Here is a 15,592-nt window from a genome sequence, read left to right on the forward strand (position 1 = left end):
GCTTGGTCCGGACCAAAAAAAATAAAAAAATTGTCCTAGGCTGCGTTTCCCAAAAGCATAGTAAGCCTAAGTAGATCGTAAAAACGATAGTACGACTGATCTTAATATTACGGTCTGTTTCGCAAAAGCATCGTAACTTAAGTAGCACTTGAAAATCATGGAGCATAGATCTACGAGTGCTCTGGAGTAATCGTAAATCCCCAAGTGCATCGCAAGAAGTTATGAGGTCACCTCCAGGACAACCGGCAGATTACACCTTTAACTTTATTCAAATGCAATGTGATTATAATAAGGTTTTGATTGTACTTTATTGTACACCTTGTGACTAGTTTTGGTTAAATGAATTATGTAAATGAAGTAATTAAAAAAGGGCAGAAAACAAAACAAAAAATATATAAATAAATCAAAATCAAAATTAATCAAAATTTAATGAATGAACAAAAAAACTAAAAAAAGATGTAATATGCTTCAAAGACTGGGAAAAATAGGGATGAACTAAAAAAAATATGTCAATGATTTGCGGACATGCATGAAAACCAGCCATGTATTGGGCATTTCTTGGTTGGCCATCATGTGGTTCCATGCCATCTTTGTCCTCCTCCTCCTCCTCCACCACCTCTTCATCTTCCTCCCTGTTAAGTAAGGACACTCTCATATGCCCTGACTACAACTACAAACATTCTCAAACTGGTGTGAGGTGTGTGGCTGCAGTCTGGACAACAGAAGATGGAGGCTGAGGCCTGAGAGGCTTGTTTGGAGGACTAGGAGATGGTAGGGGTGGGAGATGGCAGATGAAACTGATCAGGCTGTCCTACCCCTACTCCTCCATGGATGTCAGTACTACCAGAAATGCCATCTGAAGCACTTGTGCCAAGCATTGACAAGGCCTTTTCATCCTCTGCTGTGAGAAGGGGGGACTCATTGGTCCCACCACCTGTTTTATTAAATGTTGTCCTCTGCAGAGCCCTTTTCCTTTTAGCAAGGCTGGCAAAGTCCGGCCAGTTCTTCTTGACCTCCTTCCCTGATCTTTTAATGCCCCATAGTTGCAGTCAGTTTTCTAGCAAAATCCTCCCAGATTTTCCAGTGATGACCATTCAAAAGTAGACATATATTCTGATGAAATGTATATTTTTGCGATTTTATGAAACATTTACACTACCATGTCATAAAGTAGTGGCTTGATACAACTGCATTCCTGGTTGCAAGTTTTTTTCAAACTTTTTGGGTATATAAATTTGACAAAAAACTGCCCTGGCAGCTCCAGCCTCACATTCTGAAAATGGTGCAAATCTAAGGATACCATCCTAAGAAATTCATTTAATTTTGTCATGTGTCAGTGGAGATTTCTGTTAAATTTGTAGCTAGATTTAATAAAGTTGACTGGCAAACTCTATGTCTATCTATGTTTCATGCACACACCCAAAATGACTTAACTGATGTGTCAGTTTCAGAGGACAGAACGCTGCGTTTGAGTGACAGCTAACTGAAAGTTCAAGTGCTCCTGCGAGGTCACCATGGCAACTGTGCTCTCTCCTGTGCTTTGGGTCTTGCTGTCACAACTGAATGTCCCTTACATTGACAACACGTTAGATATAGCTCTGAATCAAGTGGGACATAATGTGCAAATTATTTAGGGAATCCCTGAAAAACATATTTGTTCACCTTCTACATGTGATCAAGAAGAAAATATAATAAAACAAAACAAACATTAACTGATTGACTAATATCTTGAACTCAGTCTTTGTCTATTTTAAATGTTTTTGAAAGTCCATTATGCTCACCAAGTCTGCATTTTTTGATGAAAAATTACTAATATTGTGAAATATTACTACAGTTTAAAAGAATGACTTTCTATTTTATATATATTTTAAAATGTACTTTATTCCTGTGATGCAAAGCTGAATTTTCAGCATCATTACTCCAGTATTCAGTGTCACATGATCCTTCAGAAATCATTCTGATATGCTGATTTAATGCTCAAGAAACATTCCTTTTAGAGAACAGAAAAGATCGAAATAGAAAGCTCAAATAGAAAGTTCAAAAGAACATCATAGATTTTTTCTTTGTAACATTTGATTAATGCATCCATGCTGAATAAAAGTATTAATTTCTATAAAAAATTAAACTTAAACTTAAAACGGTAGTGAATGTTCAACAAAGACAGACATTTTTTCAAAGTATAGGGCTCTATGGGGAAAAGTTAATGATGTTATATTGTACATATATATATATAGAGAGAGAGAGAGAGAGAGAGAGAGAGAGAGAGAGAGATGCATTTATAGATTCTTCAGATGGTTTGGGTTCTGTAGCGCATAAATTATTTTCTAAAGAACTTTTTCATGTTTTTCTGATGGGCCGAAGCTCTACAATTCTAATTGGTTAATTGGAATCTTTATTTAAGTAAAGAAGAGATGCTTTTAAGAAGAGATGCAGCGATGAAATAGCATTTTGACGCTCTTAAATGTGACGTGACAGATCCTCAGTTCAAGCAGCAGCGTGAAGCATGAATCTTTTCTTTCACTTTAAATTAAAGTGTTAGAAAAATCTTTAATACAAGCTCGAAAAAAAAAAAAACATGCATGAACATCAGAAGGTATGCTGAAAGATAAAGTAGGCTACAACTTACAGAAATGAATCGTGTCTCATGTAATCGCTCAATTAGTGCTAAAATTTCACTTGTATTTACCTCAGGAAAGTTGTTAAAATGTTGTTAGTTAGCTATATATAAACACTAGAGAGGAGTTTATACTGTAATGATATATGAATGTTTGAATAGCCTAAATTTGACAATGAATTTAAGTGTTTATGAAAACTACCTTATATGCAACTAAATTGCAAACATAAAAACATTTCAGTTTTTATTTGAGAGTAATTATTATATCTGATAATAAAGAGCAGTTGAATATAATAGCTCTATTGTTTATTTTAACCTCTAATATTATAGTAATGTACCAAACGAGAGGGTTCCCTGTATACTTTGCAGCATTATTTGGGAGAGTTTTTTTTTTTTCCTTAAGAAAATCAAACTATCGGGATGTCTATTTGGCAGATATTTTTCTGAATAATCAGCTATCGTATCGGCTGAGGAATTTAGTATCGGTGCATCTCTACTTCTAAGCACTAAGAATGCAGTGATGCAGTTAATTTAACTAATTGTGTGCAAGAATACCACCTCATGCAAGCCAAGGAGAATATTTATTTGATGCTTTACAGTTAGGCTATTCGAAAACAAAGTACTTTGAGTCTTTATCTTCTTTCACTTATTCATATCAGATCTCCTTAAATGTTTTCTTTGATTATATGCATACGGAGTGCACGAAGGTGTTGTTATTTTGTTGACGGCCAGACTCTCACCTGTAGGAGGAGCTATGGCTCGTAACATGGTGCTATTACTAGGATCAGTGGAGACATTTCCATTCTGTCCTTATTTACTGTCCATATGAACACAATATCACAAGGATGAGAGCATTTAGGACAGTTACAGTGTGATCGATTAAAAATAGATCTATACGTTGTTGTTTTTTATGCAGAAAATGCAGAAGATTGCCAACACGGTCTCTTCATCTTAGTTTGAATGCACATCAAGCAGCATCTATGAGGTTACATGCAGCAGAAAGGGGAGAGGGAGCAGATAGAGGGAGAGATAAAGAGAGAGAAAGTGAGTGAGTGTTTGCATGTGTGTGAGAGAGCGGGGGGAGCAAAGAGGAAAAGAGAGAGGAAGAGAGTGAGACAAAGAAAGAGAGAGAAAGAGAGAGAGCAAACACAAGGATAGCAGGCTTGACATATACATATTCGCAGTGAACAAACAGACGTCCTAATGCCAGAGAAAGACAGACGAAGCCAGTGAGAGAAGAAGGTCACCTCTAGAGCAGTGAAGGAACGGTACGTCGGCTTCACACACTGTTTATTGTGACCATAAAGTCAGGGCTAAGTTAGGTTTCTTCTCTTCTAGATGTTGAGTGCATGAAGCATTTGTCGGAAAGCGTTGGCAGTAAAATTGATTACAATGCATTAATGAAATGTATTTGAAAGGCTTTTTGATCCTATAATCCCTCATGCACGCTTCTCTGAGAAGTCTTATTTGTCCTGGGCGAATGATATCTGCAAATATATGCACTTCACAGGGGGGGTCATACCTGAAGACTGAACTCTGGAAGTCTGGAAATGGGAATTCAGGAGGTCCTGCTTTAAACTGAAGAACACATTTTGATGCCACGACGCTGAAAGACAACCAGGAATCACAGCATTACCCGAGGGTCACAATGGAGAAACTCTCTGAAAAAGAAAAGGGTCTGATCCGGGACAGCTGGGAGAGTCTGGGGAAGAACAAGGTGCCACATGGAATTGTTATGTTCACGAGGTAATGTATTTGTCGCACTGCACGCTGGCTGAAACTCTTTTGCAGTCAGGGATAATGCTATTTGACTTAGTCTGCATGTTTATTTAGAAAGTTGCAAATAGAGTTGTGTGGCGCACTTCATTTACATCTACAGTACCTTGTTTTTTTTTGAGACAGAAGCATTTGTCAAAATAATGTAATAAATATAATAAAATTCATTTACAATAATTAACTATTTTTAAAATGATTTAATGGTTTGTTTTTTATGTAAAGCACAATGCATACAGTACAGTAATTGGCAATCAAAATGCAGGATTGTTGCTTTCCATAACTCAAAGATTGTACTAATCATGTAGGTATAGCAAATTAACCAACAAACTAAAGCGTAATCTCTTTAAATCCATCAAAAATTCCCCATCAGTCTCCCGCTGTCTGTTCCTCTAACCGCAGCTCAGTAAGAGGCTTGACTTGTTGCTTGGCGACAGGGAGCAGCAAAATCATTTTCATCAGAATCACCTTGTCGGAGGAAAGATGCTACCAAGTATCACTTTCCTGAGTATTTCTCTTCAAACTCACCATAAAGTCTAAAAATGACTTTCTTTGGGGAAAAAGTGAAGGGACTTAAAGCTACAAAGAAAAAAAGAATACACATTTTTCTTTTTTCTATTAGTCAAGGTTAAATGACTTAAATTACCTAATTTAATTTTATGTGAAGTAGTGCGATTAATCGTATCTAAGATACAAGTTTGTAAATATATGTGTGTTTGTATGTATATGTATATGTATGTATATACTGTTTATATATATATACACACACACACACACACACATACACGCATATATTTACAAACTTTTATTTTAAATATGATTCATCACGATTAATCGATTTGACAGCACTAGAAATAGACACCTGTGGTTGAAGATCCATGTCAGTGTTCTGCTCTGTAATGTTGACTGATTAAGTGTAACATTTCTTGATAGGTTATTTGAGCTGGATCCAGCGCTACTTACTCTCTTCAGCTACAGCACAAACTGTGGGGTCGCACCTGAATGCCTCTCCAGCCCAGAGTTCCTCGATCATGTCACCAAGGTGAGCTCAAAGGTCAAATCTGTAACAATTGTTAAAAAAGTAAAAGTGCAGGAACCTACTTTTGGGCCATTTCTCAATATGCATTCTTATGCGATCTTGCATCCTTGTGTTCTCGTTCAACATTATCATCAACTTGGAGAAGTTCAATTCCAATGCTCAAAGAATGCACGAAATTACCCGGATGTGTTCTTGATATCGAGGATGAATTAAATGTAGAATCAAACAGTTGGAAATCCCAGAACTCATTGTGCGTGGACGATAAATGGAAGGCTGTGTGTGCTCAAACAATACAAAACACAAACGTGCGGTGACTCATGAAAGTAAACATTTGTCGTTTTGTTTTGTGACAATGACATATAGAAAGCCTTCAGTACATTTTATTAGCATATTTAAAAGAATATTAGATTACAATTTATTTTAAGGTGTCTTTGTTACAGTGTTATTATACATGTAAGTACTAAGTAATAATAAGTAACTACAAGTACTTACTATAGGATTAGGGTTTGGTTTGGTTTAGGGTTAGTTGCAGGTAATTATGCATAATTTATAGTGCATGTAACATATATAACAATGGCACTGTAAAATAAAGCATTACCAAATCTTAATATTGGCAAAGCATAGGCAATATTTAATATACACACTCCTTTACAAATAATCTAAAAAAATAATCTAAAAAGATAACGTAAGTAATTAAAGAGGATCACAGCACATCTCAGTTCTCACAAAGATGCGTTCCGTGTCCTCGTGTCCTTCCGAGCTCTTTCAAAGTAGCCTGGAAAGACCAGTCTTTGCATTCAGATAGAACTGAGAAAAAGCTTTGCTGTGGCGTCGTTGCTAAAGTGGAGATGCTAGACTGGTAAAGGTTTGCTAGTTCGATCCTCAAGGAGCAAGGGTTTTGTCAAGATGGACAGATTAATCCTAACCCTACACCTGTGGTACGAAATGCACTTTTAAGAGTTTCCATAGGATGAGTGTTACTACTGTATCTACAGAAGTAAGCCATGACCATGATGCATTTCAGCAAAGCTTGCACTCTGAGATTGCTTCAGGGTTATTGTAATAAATTCACGGCACCACTCTTTAGCAAATTTGGCCGCTAATTTGTCGAAATCTGTCGAAAGATCATTGATATGTTTAGTTGTTGTTTATTGCACCATAGAGCCACATTGATCATTTAGGGCCAGGGAGTTTGATCCTGCTCCTGGAGGGCCTGCAGAGTTTAGCTTCAACCCAAAATAAACACACCTGAACTAGCTAATCATAATCTTCAGGATTACTCGAGACATACAAGCAGGTGTATTGGCACAGGTGGAAGCTAAACTCTGCAGGATGTTGACCTTCCAGGATTGGACACCACTGATTTTGGCAAATGAACACTCCTACAGACCTTATGCACCAGAGAGATTTTGTGTTTGAACTTAGCTTAAGTGGATTTACTTATTGTAGAGTTAGCAACAGTTATCATGAGCATTGTCATTTTTGAGGCGGATGTCATAATAAATAGACCGGGAAGATTTTAAAACGAGCGGTTCATTCATAAATCCGTAAGATCTTACTGTCGGAAATACAAACCGGAAGGCAGAACACAACGAGCGCAGCGCTGAAAAGGGGTGGGGCTACATAAAGTCTACAATGTTTATTTTTATACTAATTTTGGCCCAACTCCTGAGTTTACAGAAATGTTAAACCCAGCTCAAGAGTGGTTGTATATCTTCCCAGGTCATGTTAGTGATCGATGCAGCCGTGAGCCATCTTGATGACCTGCATACATTGGAGGACTTCTTGTTGAACCTGGGCAGGAAGCATCAGGCAGTTGGGGTGAAGCCCCAGTCCTTCGCTGTGAGTACACTTCAAGGTCTAGTCATCACTTACTAGTGATCTATGATGACAGAAATTAGAAATTGCAGCCGTAACGCGCAAATGTCAAAGAAGACCTTGAGATTGACATTGACACAGTCATTGTGATTTTTCAGACCATTGGTTGATTGATTGGATTCTTTCATGTGTTCATTAGTTGGTTGGAGAGTCCCTGCTCTATATGCTTCAGTCCAGCCTGGGTCCAGCCTACACAACACCACTGCGCCAGGCCTGGCTCAATATGTACAGCATCGTGGTATCAGCCATGACCAGAGGCTGGGCCAAGAACGGTGAACATAAGTCCAACTGAGAAGGAGGTTACTATAGAGGTCACCAGATGTATCTTCTCAAAAATCTTTTTTAAAGAGTGAGGGGCTTGGATATGGGACCACCAAAAGGGAAAGTAAGTTCAGCTGAGTTGTGTTTTGGCTCCCTGAAAAGTCCTAACTTTTGGTAGCTTGGTCTAACTGTAGACTGAGATTGTAGTTAGCGATGACAAAGCCTGTAAGGTTAAAGTATGCTTTTCAAGAGTCCAGGACATAGATAGTTTATGGTTGAAACTTCAAAAGCAAAATTTGCTTTGTACATATAGTAATGACTAAATGTATTTCCTCAAACTATCTTAAATGACTGTCTTGATGTATTGATGTTTTAATGTATTGAGGTTTGACTATGCACATGTGAGCTTGGTCAACTTGAAAAAGTTGTTTTATTCTGTCGCCTCTTGGAATCAGTTTAGATAAAGGCATTTGGAGTCACTACAATTTCACTTTAACCTTAAATTACACCGAATTAATTCAATAGTCTTGCCTGTGCTAGTTTAAGTTTAGTGATGTTCAGTAAATTATCTGAGCATAGTAGTATTTGGCAATATGGTCCAAATGATAGTGTCAAAGACAATAAGCAATCAGTAGCCATAATGTTTTGATGCCATCCAAATGTTCATGTGAAATTTTGTTCGCCACATTCATCAACCATTATCAGTCTTTCTGGCGATGAAAGTAAATGACGAGAACTGTTACATCCGAAATAGCTTTTGGAATTTTCAGACTGTTAATTTATGAACCTGTGCCATGTCATAAATTTACATTTCCATTGTATGGGATTATAATCGAAGCACTCTACTCCAAGGCTTACTTACGAAAGACTTGTGTAGACTGTTACTTAACATAAAGTGACTGTTATATCATAACCAGATGATTTGTTCACTTATTTAGAATTGTAGATAGTCAAAGAGTGTTTATGATAAACGATCCGCTCCAGTGGGCGTTAGCTATATATAAGAATCTTTATTTCAGAGTTTTTGTTAGCAAACTTTCTGAATAATATTTTTTAAAAATAGTAAATTGCATTAGTTGGCTTATTACAACCTTGTAAGTTAAGAACATACACACTCTTATCTAAGATAAGAATATTTGTTGCCATAATTATGAGCTATAGAAAAACGTTAAAAGCGATGACAACCGTTTTGCTGCTATCATTGAAACATTAAATAGCTTTGTAGAAAAGTTGTCCTCTTTATATGAGAGATATTTCTACATTTTAAATGGTTCAGGCCAAGTACAACTGTCACAGATATTGAAACTGCTGGTACATTTTACATGTTACTTTATATGACAAAACCTACTTTAGGTATATAGACTTTTCTGTATATTTAGGTGTATGTGGATTGATTATTTAATTTCATGTATTGCTCAATGGTGCACTGATACTTTTTTTTGTGTAAAAGGTATGATTTTTTTTCTCTTTCAAAGACTGTTCTCTTTTTCTGAATATGTACCACCTAATGGCTTTTCTATAACCCGTCTTAATGGAATGATCCGCTTATTAGTATTGAAAATCTTTTACAAAGATGCAATGGTTATAACATTTTCAAGTGAAAGTGTTCCTTTGTGATAATCTATGTTTATTGACCATTGAAGTATTGTGTGTTTGTGTGTAGTGTTTGCTTTTGTGCTTTTTCTCTTGATATTCTGTGACTAAATTGTCTCCATGTCTACCTCACTGAAGCAGCTGATATTAAACAGCGATGTTATGACCTGGCTACTCAGTAACCAAAAAAGTTATATTTCACTTATACTGTACATCCTGTTTCTTTGGCCAGTCACCAATCTAACTAGAATCAGGATCAGTCAAGGCTCTATGTAAACATGTGTTTGAAGCTTATTTGTAATAAACGACAGAAATAAAGAATAACTTGGTTATAGGTCTCTGCTGGAAATCAATGAATTGAGTTTCCACTTCAGCATGTTTGAACTCTCGAGATATCCTTTTAATAGGCTATTTATAATATTTATCGATCAGTTGATCAGCAAACAGTGGATAACTGCTGAACTTAATAAACTTAAAGGGACGTATAGTGACATTTGTCCATGGTTATTTCTTAAAGGGATGGTTGAAAATTTACTTAATTTACTCACCCTCATGTCGTTCCAAACCCATAAGACTTTCGTTCAACTTTGGAACACAAATTAAGTTATTTTTAATAAAATCTGAGAGATTTTTGTCCCTCCATTGACAGACTACGCAACCACCGAATCAACACTGAATCCCAAATAAGTTCCAGCCTTGCTGTGGCTAAAATTATTTATTATAATTATTTATTTATTAATTATTATTAACCTTAAAACAGTATTTCAACATTATTTCAACCCTGTTAATAAATTAATATTCTTATAATCAGAATAAACCTAATGCCTAGTTCTGTCATAAAACTCTAGATAGCTTAGGTTGATGGGCGGCCCTTATCGCAGCTGATGATATTTACAGCGTTAACTACTGGGCACAAGCTGATTGGTAGTGGTGGGCAGAGCGAGGCTTCGAGGAACACTAAAACAGTTGAAGCAAATGTGCCGAATTGTGTCGAGGCTTCGAAACAATCCGACACCGGTCTCCACGGCGGTGACCCCTATTTGTCAGTACAGTGGAAATGCAACAAAACTCTGGCCAAACATGCAAAAAAAACCACATTGTACAAACCCATTGCAAATGTTTAATTGAAAGTAAAATCTATCAAATGCAATTAACTAAATCTAATACGATTAAATATCAAGTAGGCCTATATGTGTTATGTTCTTTTATCAATTTTCAGGGTTTGTTTTGTTTGTTCCATGGATGGCTCAGCTAAACAGGGCAATAAGACACTATTAACTAGTATTATTCCTTTTAATTATACTAATGTCTAATTAAAATGTGTACAAATGTATAAAACTGATCAGAGATCAGGTAAAACCCATAAAACCTCATGATTCATGGGTTTACAGAGATTGGCCACCAGCGGTGAACCATTGAAAGTTCTAAACGCTTTGAAACTGTTATGACGTTACGAAACCATGTTTACTGAAATCACATGACTTTGATAGTTTTGATACACGCTCTGAACCACTGATTTGAAACAAAAGATTCGTAAAGGTTTTGAAGCTTCATGAAGCATGTTTTGAAAGCGCCCATCACTATTGGTTCATGTCAGCCAATGAGCTTGCTGCTCAACATTGAAATGGCTGGTTAGCATTCACTATAGCAGTTTACAGCGCGCTTTCAGAGTTTGTCTAAAACCCTCCACCTTCCCCAGCTCCACCTGTATAGATCTGTATTGGCAGTAACATGTTCCTGTACTTGCTCTCCAGCCACAACAGCAATAATAACAGCAGCAGCAGTTGATTATCTATTCCGCCAAGACCAAATACATTAACATTGTCATATCCATTACCATGCTAAAAATATCCAGAGAGTTGTCATGCTAGAACTACATTTCTTGCATTTCTTGGTGTTGAATGTTTTAGGGTTAAGTGCAAAAAATGTCTAATAATGGGCGTATGCACATATCACTGCACCACACAACATTATTTGCAGTCAGTACATACAACTGTGTCAATATGCAGTGCTGGGTAGATTACTTACAAATATTGTTGAAAAAAAGTTGCGTTCAGTTAAAACAGCTCAAACATGCATTTTAGTCTGGAACTGTAGGCTTAAGCTTTGTTTGCAAATCCGTGAGTAAAGACTTTTAATCAAGTCGTATTGGAATTGGTGACTTGTAACTGCCAATAGAGTCATTTTTGCTGTAAGGTATTTGTCCTTTTACTCAAGTATGGTTTTCAGGTACTCTTTACACCGCTGTTTATTCTAAAATAGGAATAACTCCACTAAAAACTTAAAGTTCTGCCAAATATGGTGCATGAAGACACATCATGCCAGGTTTGACATCAGTGACACCAACACCCCAACATTTTCATGCTAGGACCCACATTAAATAAATCACACATGGAACTTACAATTCACTTGATGGATTCGAAGAGTTCGTTCAGTGAAGGATTTGTCAGAAAGATTCTGCAGACTTAAGTTTGAGAGTCTTTTTGAACGACTGATTGAAAAAAGTGGCTCATAAGAATCATTTGTTCATGAATCGGACTACATAGTTGACTCTTAAAAGTAAAAGTGCCAAAAGGGGGATTCAGCAGCGATGCCATAGAAGAACCTTTTTTTATTAGTGTTAAGAACATTATAATAATCGGAAGAACCATTTTCCATAAGAACCTTTTGCCCAATGCAAAGGTTCCATGAATGTTAAGGGTTCATCATTGAACCGTAGATGCAAATAAAAAACTGTACATGCAAACAAAGTTGTTACAAACAGTGCGTGAGGAGCGCTGCGATGGAAAGCAATGCAGCTTTTCCCAACACACTGGTGTATCATGGCAGAAATATGTAAATACCCAAATATGTGAATGCCCTGCAGCAAAACTGAAATAAAAATGTTTCTGATGTGGCATGAAAGCATCAACATTCTCACACTTTGCACGACTCGAGATTACTTACAAATATTGTTGTCCGTTATACTGATTCCAAATTTCATGACAAAAATTGTAGTTAGTAACGTAATCCATTACATTACTCATTTTTGGTAATATAATCAGACTACTTTTTGATTACTTTTAGATAATAATAAAAAAGTGATAAAAAAAAGTGCTCCCTTATTACCCATTATTTTTAAAACAGGAAATTTTACAGCATAACAGGGTTTAACAAAAGGTATTTCTCAGAAAATGCATAAATAAATAAACTAGACAGTCCATAGAATTCCAGTGATTTGTCTTAATATATAAATAAAATGTCTTTTGCAGCATTTTTTTTTGCTAATTATATCAATTGTAAATCATGGGGACGTTGTTTAATGAGGGTGATCCCTTATATAACGCTGGCACACTGGCTTGAAGTATAAAGAAATAGCATTTGACTTATGTTATTCTTCACAATGTCCCAGTTCCAACAATCAGATGGTTATAAAAGAAAAGAAACACTGTTCACACCTTTGCACTCTCTGATGTGACATTGTCAGAGTGGATGAGATGGAGGAAAACTCCAGAAGCGAGAGCTACTCACTGGGTTTGTGGATTCAATTACACTGCATTATTGTAAATGTCTTGAAGGCTGACTGTCAAGTCTAGGCACATTCTGCCTCGCAAAATCTGCCTCCGCAAATACCAGCGTCTATCCAACACTGCTATATAACACCATTATTTTAGTTTTTTTTTTTTTTATAATTTATGAGATTCCTATTTGGAATTTATATGATACCAGATTTATAATTAAGAATATTTCTGACAATACAGAAGAATAGAAGCCACAAACACTTGAGCTATATCTGTCCTAAAAGCTAAATAAAGTGTAAAATTGAAAGACAATCAGACAGCAGGGGAGAGACGGCGATAAAAAGGCGTAATAAGTATAATAATAATAATAAAAACATAACAGACTAAAAAAAATCATTATTTTTAGAAAGTCTGCAATGTGTTGGAAGCAGGGCATTGGAAATTACCATGACAACCATGACAAGCACAGTGAGAGAGTGTGTGGAGTGTTTGTATTTTAAGACTCAGACAGTAGAGAAGAGTTGTTGAGGACAGGAGTGTGCTGGAGTGTGACTTTGGGATCTTTTTAAGCGCTGACTGCATTCAGTTCACATTTACTTGTCACAGTGTTCTGGTTTACCATCAAAGTATAAAGCATTTCATAATGACAAATCTACAATATCTTCACAATTCCTGGCTAATTTAAATGGCTATTTATTCTCAGTGAAGTACAGTATTTAAGTAAATATAATTAGTTACTGTTTTTAAGTAGCCTATCTTTTAGGCTACTTTGTCATTTTACTGAGTATCAAAGATATTAGAAACTTTTACTCTCAACCTGACTACATACTCTTTACTCTAATAAATTGGTGATGAGTAATGTAATTATTTGTTACATTTTACATGCCACCTAACTTTTTCTGCAGCAGTTTATTTCTGCTTTAAAAGAAGCGATATCGCCATCTACAGGATATTGAAGGTACTATATCTTGTGCGTTTTGCCCTTACGCACCCAAACTTTTCAACAAGGCTACTTTAAGTGAATGTGATTGCATTAGCAGGTAGTTGTGAATCACAGGGGTTTCATTTATGAGATGAGGACAAGACTGCAGCTGAAACCAGCACGTCCAGTGCAAGTACAGTAGGCTTTGACTATTTCATTTTAATTAAAATAATTTTTTTATCCGTTATATGGAAGAGACTTCAATAAACATGCTTTGGAAAAAAAACATTACCGGTGTGCATCTTGAGACAAAAACAATGGCAGTGAGATGTTTTAAGATATGTCAGTGCAAGTTGTGTTCAGTTAAAACAGCTCAAACATGCATTTTATTCTGGGAATAGACTTAAGCCTCGTCTGTAAAACCGCATTGGAATTGGTGACTTGTAACTGCCAATAGAGTCATTTTTGCTGTAAGGTATTTGTACTTTAACTCAAGTATGGTTTTCAGGTTCTCTTTACACCTCTGTTTATTCTAAAACAGGAATAACTCCACTAAAAACTTAAAGTTCTGCCAAATATGGTGCATGAAGACACATCATGCCAGGTTTGACATCAGTGACACCAACACCCCAACATTTTCATGCTAGGACCCACATTAAATAAAACACACATGGAACTTACAATTCACTTGATGGATTCGAAGAGTAAATTCAGTGAAGGATTTGTCAGAAAGATTCTGCAGACTTAAGTTTGAGAGTCTTTTTAATAGACTGATTGAAAAAAGTGGCTCATAAGAATCATTTGTTCATGAATCGGACTACATAGTTGACTCTTAAAAGTAGAAGTGCCAAAAGGGGGATTCAGCAGCGATGCCATAGAAGAACCTTTTTTGGTTCCTCAAAAAACCTTTCAGTGAACAGTTCTAAAAAATAAAAAGAACATTATAATAATCGGAAGAACCATTTTCCATAAGAACCTTTTGCCCAATGCAAAGGTTCCATGAATGTTAAGGGTTCATCATTGAACCGTAGATGCAAATAAAAAACTGTACATGCAAACAAAGTTGTTACAAACAGCGCATGAGGAGCGCTGCGATGGAAAGCAATGCAGCTTTTCCCAACACACTGGTGTATCATGTAAATGAAATATGTAAATACGCAAATATGTAAATGCCCTGCAGTAAAACTGAAATTAAAATTTTTCTGATGTGGCATGAAAGCATCAACATTCTCACACGACTCGCTTATCCCCGCTCTGCGAATCACCAGTGGGTTGTGAAAACCGCTGGTATGATCTGCATGATGAGACTTTTAATGGTGTTTTTTTTTTTTTTTTTTTGCCGTTTATGGAGCTTGACAGAATTGTAATCTTTGGATGAATAAGCCAATCATTGCTGTGTGGTAAACAAGATCAAAGTCTGAACATGAGATTGTACAGTCAAACTTTCACAAGAGAACCGTAATCGTAAAAGTTGTGGATTAGCTACAGTAGGATCAGTAACTAATGTGGCACTTTACTGTACATGGTGTTGATGTTCCCTCTTCTAATGAGAGTCCTTCTGTGACACAGCCTCTGCCAAAGTCTTCACACCTCTCCTCGACATCTCCACTAGTTTCCCTCAGGATCCTACTAATGACAGGAAATACAAGACTGTACACAGTAAGCGGTCACATGGTTATCAGATACTCTCTGCACATTTAAAGTTGTCATAGTGTGTTTGCCAAGAAAACTGCAGCAGACTGTAACTGTAAATCCAAGAAAGAGTTCTGACACTACACATTTATGCCAAAATTCAAAAAGCAGTGCGTCGCGACATATCTGGAAGAAGATGAAAATTAAATTACTTTAAAATCATAGATTTTTCCTGCTCTTTTAAAATAAAAGAGCTTTGTAATTCACAAGGCAAGGCTTTCTTCCCAGTCCACTCGAACCATTTGTGGAAATAATGCTGCTAAAATGGGTCATTCATAATAAATCACCACAATTATGAAGTCAACCATCCATATTTACAT

At 36.4% G+C, this 15,592-nt stretch overlaps 1 protein-coding gene across 1 annotated transcript; it reads left to right on the top strand.

The window, feature by feature from the left end:
* Positions 1-3,629: 3,629 nt before the first annotated feature.
* Positions 3,630-9,650, top strand: ngb (neuroglobin). The gene is made up of 5 exons (XM_079853082.1): positions 3,630-3,882; positions 4,125-4,360; positions 5,321-5,429; positions 7,149-7,268; positions 7,444-9,650. The coding sequence occupies exons 2-5, from the start codon at positions 4,263-4,265 to the stop codon at positions 7,594-7,596; spliced, it is 480 nt and encodes a 159-aa protein (XP_079709208.1). The 5' UTR covers positions 3,630-3,882; positions 4,125-4,262; the 3' UTR covers positions 7,597-9,650.
* Positions 9,651-15,592: the final 5,942 nt, after the last annotated feature.

This window comes from Squalius cephalus (genome assembly GCF_949319135.1).
Source record: "Squalius cephalus genome assembly, chromosome: 20".
Lineage (NCBI taxonomy): Eukaryota > Metazoa > Chordata > Actinopteri > Cypriniformes > Leuciscidae > Squalius > Squalius cephalus.